The 6,000-nt window shown below is 45.0% G+C and overlaps 1 protein-coding gene across 5 annotated transcripts in view; it reads left to right on the top strand.

Moving 5' to 3' along the window:
* The first annotated feature begins 3,833 nt into the window (after positions 1 to 3,833).
* Positions 3,834 to 6,000, top strand: part of LOC110530934 (small conductance calcium-activated potassium channel protein 2) — a 62,080-nt gene continuing 59,913 nt past the window's right edge. For 2 of the 5 annotated variants that reach the window (XM_036985675.1, XM_036985674.1), the window contains exon 1: positions 3,840 to 5,211. In XM_036985675.1, the coding sequence (XP_036841570.1) occupies positions 4,024 to 5,211 (1,188 nt within the window). In that variant the 5' untranslated portion in view covers positions 3,840 to 4,023. Of the gene's footprint in view, positions 5,212 to 6,000 lie in introns of all 5 variants that reach the window. The other 3 variants (XM_036985677.1, XM_036985676.1, XM_036985672.1) reach the window with 3 other exon arrangements.

The following is a 6,000-nucleotide window of genomic DNA, read 5'->3' as shown; positions in this document are numbered from 1 at the left end:
CTTTATTGCAGAATGCAATAGGGCATACCTACAGGTCATACACACAGAAGATGTGGAGAACGGATAGATGCATCCAACGTTACTATTTCCCCTTCCCTTGTACTATTGTAGTTGAATCCTTATTTTTGTTGACTTCGTTGACCACAGCACAAGATAGTTTCCATTTCCCCTCTATTCAATAGAATGTGTTTTATTTTCTCTAACCTGCACCTGCTCTTATTATACTGAAAAAAAATAGGAACACAACATGCAACAATTTGAAAGATTTTACTGAGTTACAGTTCATATAAGGAAATCATTCAATTGAAATACATTCATTAGACCCTAATCTATGGATTTCATGACTGGGAATACAGATATGCATCTGTTGGTGCAACGGTCAGTATCTGGTGTGACCACAATTTATCTCATGCAGCGTGACACATCTCCTTTGCAGAGTCGATCAGGCTGTTGATTGTGGCCTGTGGAATGTTGTCCAAGTCCTCTTCCAATGGCTGTGCGAACAGTGGTATAAAGTACTTAAGTAAAAATACTTTAAAGTACTACTTAAGTCGTTTTTTGGGGTATCTGTACTTTACTATTTATATTTTTGACTACTTTTACTTTTACTCCACTACATCCCTAAAGAAAATTATGTACTTTTTACTCCATACATTTTCCCTGGCACCCAAAAGTACTCATTACATTGGAATGCTTAGCAGGACAGGAAAAGGGTCTAATTCACACACCTATCAAGAGAACATCCCTGGTCATCCCTTCTGCCTCTGTTCTGGCGGACTCAAGAAACACATACTTTGTAAATGATGTCTGAGTGTTGGAGTGTGCCCCTGGCTATCCGTAAGACAATCAAAAAACAACAACATGGTGCCATCTGGTTTGCATTATATAAGGAATTTGAAATTATTTGTACTTTTAATAGTGAAGTATATTTTAGCAATTACATTTACTTTTGATACTTAAGTATATTTAAAACCAAATACTTTTAGACTTTTACTCAAGTAGTATTTTACTGGGCGACTTTCACTTTCACTTGAGTCATTTTCTATTAAGGTATCTAGACTTTTACTCAAGTATGACAATTGGATACTTTTTCCACCACTGTGTGCGAAGTTGCTGGATATTGGCGGGAACTGGAACACGCTGTCTTATATGTCAATCCAGGGCATCCCAAACTTGTTCAATTGGTGACATGTCTGGTGAGCATGCAGGTCATGGAAGAACTAGGACATTTTCAGCTTCCGGGAATTGTGAACAGATCCTTGCGACACGGGGCAACACATTATCATGCTGAGACATGAGGTGACGGTGGCGGATGAACGGCACGATAATGGGCCTCAAGCTCATGAAACATGGGACCAACACTTTACATGTTGTGTTTCCATTTTGGTTCAGTGTATATACAACTTAATCTGTGATTACGGTCTTTTTATCTGCTTCCTGTGTTCGGTATAACTGCTTCCTGTGTTAGGTATAACTGCTTCCTGTGTTAGGTATAACTGCTTCCTGTGTTAGGTATAACTGCTTCCCCATTGCCCGTGTTCTCTACACTACCATTTATGTGTCACTGAGCTTCCACGGTATTTCTTATGGGATGTCACCAAGGCTAGACACACAACAGGCTTCCTAATGCAAATAGTCAAGCTAAGAAGGATGGGTTCTGGTATGTGGGCTAAATCCAAGAGGAATTAAATAGGCATGCCAGTCTTTTTTTTTTTGCTAGAGAGAGAGGGTGGGAGGAGTGGAGTGTCTGTGTGAGTGAGTGAGTGTGCGTGCGAGCGAGCGTGTGTGTTTTGGAATGCGCACTCTTGTGCTTGTGTGTGTCAACACTCGTGTTCGTGGACGTTTGTGTTTGTGTAAGAGTTGTAAAAGTTTGATTTAATTATTTATATGGCAGCAGTAACATTGCATCCCAAACGACCAAATGAAACTCCATCTTGCCAAGGAACCCACACAGGTCACAACGACCAATTACTTAATGAAAATGATCAGGTTTCTAATGTGATGCTGGCCAGGGCTACTCCAAATTCCTTCAGTTTTTCACAGGAGCTATAAAACAGAGTGTACCTAAGCCTTCCCCCCCAACTATTGACGAAAGGGTCTACATCTGCAGTCTGAGGCCCATCAAAACTCAAAATGGCTGAGCCAGCTTTGGAAAGTATTACTTATTAAGAAGTACTCCTAATGTATGAGGAACATGAGTTTGCTTCCTCTCTCTTGCCCACCCACTCTCTCCAGCTTCTACGCAAACTGTCAACATGTCATTTTTGAGTTTTATGACTTATGTCAGTTTTATAAAGTTAGGCCTATAGGCGATTGTCAGTTTTATTTTGAAATGTGTTTGTCCCCTTCGAAATGGATAGTTAACCACTACCCCCTTCCTTTTTTTGCCGTAAACACAGATCATCATTCACATATAATTTTGGGTTTCCCCCTCTCCTCCCTTTCCACCCTCCTTGGTCGCTGTCCTTCAGTTAGTTGCAGTGGAGGATTTAGGTATAGGCGACATGGGCAGCCGCCCATGGCGGGATCTTGCCCAGGATGGCACGGGGCGCCCACACGGAAAATAATAATAATAGTAATAACAAATAATAACATTTAAACAATTGAAAAACATATTCTGAATGGTGATATTTGCACAATCGGTTTTATATCGCTCATTTGCACGTCACGTTAACGACATCATGCCTTTCCCACTCAGAAGTACGAGATAGGGAGGGGGTGGGGCTAGGTTGACCTCAGGTCTCCCCACTGGAAGCCCGAGGTAGGGGGAGCGGGGGAATCTATCAAATAGCACACCTGTAACTTTGTACAGTACTAATGCAATCAGTAATGCAATTAGTAGTGTAATAATCAGGTTCTCTTCTTTATAATTGTGTTATTCTATTTGTGTATTTGTGTGATATAGGATGGTACTTATGTTTTTGTTCCCTTGGGGGTTCGCCCAGGGAACAAGCTAGAACCGCCACTGGTGAGTATTTTTGTCGCTCGCTCACCAGCTATCTCTTTCAGAAGCTTGGGCAGCGCTCTCCCCCTCTTTGCCCTTCCCCTCTCCCTCGCTCACGCCCTCGCTCTTTCCCTCCCTCGGATCTATCGGCAGGTTGTCTTAAAATGGCCTGCACAACAAATCCTACCATGTTGCCAGACAACCAAATGCTTTTATATCATTATGCTTTGTGTGTAACGCAATCCGACAGCAGCTACAGTGTTTTTACATAGGCCTTGTGAGCACCTCTTATGGTTGCACATTTTGTTATGCTCAAAACCACTGTGCATGATATCATGCCGATTTTTTTTCTGCCTGGTAATCCAAAACCATGTCTACTCATGATGAAATATTAAACACTGACCTGCAAGTCTCAACGATAAGATAGGAGAGGGTTATCGACCATTATTAAAAACAATTTTATCGAATGGACTCTATGGACCAAGTATGTGAAGTCTTTTGAGGTGTTGCATTACATTACTTTTTAATTAGGCCTTTCAGTTGATGCTTATGATGAGTGGTTGGAAGTAGAGTTTTATAGAACCTCGTATTGTAGACCTATAGACCGAGTAGTGACACAACCGAGTAGGCTAAGCCTAGTTATGGTATAGCTCTCAGGGTAGACAGCTAAAGCAGATTCAGTTGGAGGAAAAGTGATCGCCCGATGACATGCATGGTGGTTGTGGCAACAGTGGATATTCGATAGTCAAGATCCAATGCGTTTATAAATTATTGGCCATATAGATCAAGCCTGCAAAGGATCTTAACACTTTCATCCCCATTTGGTTGTCGCGTCAACTAAATCAGTTGCGCGCATTGTTGTCGTTGAGGCTCTATACACTAACATGTGTGCATATGTGGCTACCAATATTCTAACGAAGGCGGTGTTTTGGCCGTACGGTGACGTTTTAAGGCAGGTCCTGGTCAAACCTACCAATGAGACGAGTCGGCTCTATTCTGCTGGGACTGATCGCAATGAACGGGTGTCCGAGCTATACAAGGCAAAGGAGCATCCACAGTAAGACGCGGCTATTAAGGGGATGAGGCATCGATACGCGGGAGCTGTCTATCAGCACCAAATCCCCGACGAAGAGCGAGGCAGCGTGCAGAGCCAAGACCCAAACCCAGTCGCTCCAGTTTTCAGTCTGCCGCCCCCTCCTCCGTCTTTCAGAGAGCGTTCGACTACCACCTCGCACTACCTGAACCACCACCAACTGCCTTGTCTGAGCAAGCCCTCTCGAAGAGGTATCCATGCCTGTCAGCCGCAGCACGGCGACCCCCCGCCTCTAACAAGCTACGACATCGCCCAGCGACCTTCACACCGGGTCTGTGAACCCGCAGGGCAGCCAGCGCACCTACAGCAGAAGCTTTGGGCCGCAGCCGGTTCCCATCCGCAGTCGGAGCAGCCTTTTTTTCAGAGCTGCCACTGCAATTTTTCCGAGGAGGCGAGCCTTTCTCACCAGCGCCAGCGCCAGCCCCTCACTCACCCGCCGCAGCCCTCCCCATCTTTGCCGCCGTCGTCCTCTCTGCTGTTTTTGCAGGAATCTAATCACGGGGATAATTTGCAAAGCAGTGACAATTATCAACAGGCGAGCAACGTGGAACGCTACCGGGGAGGTGGAGGAGGAGGGCACCGAGACCAGAAGCAGTTGTTGCAGCAACAGCAGCAGCAGCACAGCAGACTCCAACACAGGGACCCCTCCCCTGAAACAACCCGAGCAAACTCACAGAAGGGGCGCACTATAAATGTATGTGAGTCAATCGAGGCTAATCGGCGAGCATTCGAGTCCCAGACTCAGGACCTGCAACAGCTACAGCAACTCCCACAATTGCGAGCTCAACAACAGCTACTGGTGGGGAGCAGCTTCCCTGTCTACTACTGCGCCAACGGTTCAGGAGAGCTCTGTCGGAATAACCAGGCAACACTGCTGCAACAGCATCAGCAAGACGCACAGGGGCGTCCGCAGCACTGTGACCAAGACCGCAATAAGCCAGGGAGGACAAACCAAGCCAACCAGCCACAGCACCCCAACCAGCCACAGCACCCCAACCAGCCGCAGCAAATTTGCCGCGACTCTCGTGTAAACTCACCAACGCAGCCGTACGGAGGGAGCTCGTCTGCGACTGGCAGTAGCAGCAAGAGCAGCCCTAACTACGGCTCCAGCTATCACCTGTGGCCCGAGAGCCCGCATAAGGGAGAAGAGAGGATACTCATCGATCATCATCAGGTACATTTCACATTTGCTGATGCACCATTGATACAAATAATTACAGGGTCTGATAAACCTGTAACCTGTAAATGGGCTATTATAACGTTAACATTACATGGCCACGCCTGTCACATGATTATTTGATATCGGCCTAACAGCGTTTCATGTGGGTTATTTGGATGGATGGATAGGTATGTGTTAGTGCATATTGTTTCACAGGTAACATTCGTAAGGGTCTATGTAACTGCAACTGCTTCTTCAAAAAACACGAATGTAACCTATGACACCCCCCCCCCTCACGCACACACGCACGAACGCGCTCTCTCATTCTCACACTCACCCTCTCTTTCCTAGAATCTCACACACGCACGCACGCACGGACACACACACACCTGTTCCATGTTGCAATAACAGCGAGTCTTTTTTTGCGCGTTGAAAAATGTAAATCTGTTCTCTCGCAGCCAGAGATAACTGTCTGTTAAATCTTCACAGTAGGCGACTCTCTCCTGTTACACGTTTTGGCATAGTGCCACAGTTATGACAAAACATTTTGCTTTGAAGCACCTTACCGGAGTCCAGTTTTTCATTGGATCCTTTGTACTGCAACGTACAAACTAATGAACGGGTTGGATGCAAATACTGTGCAAAAGCCAACCCATGACATAATGGATATGTAGCCCAACAGTAAATAATAAATAAATGCTCAAATATGTTTTCATCCGAGATTGTGGTATTTTAAGTGATATCTTTTTTAAAATGTAATCTCTGCTAATAAATCCTTTAAAAAAATGTACCTCTTGAATTTAT

Source organism: Oncorhynchus mykiss, chromosome 8 (genome assembly GCF_013265735.2).
Source record: "Oncorhynchus mykiss isolate Arlee chromosome 8, USDA_OmykA_1.1, whole genome shotgun sequence".
Lineage (NCBI taxonomy): Eukaryota > Metazoa > Chordata > Actinopteri > Salmoniformes > Salmonidae > Oncorhynchus > Oncorhynchus mykiss.
This window is presented reverse-complemented; position numbering and strand designations above follow the sequence as displayed.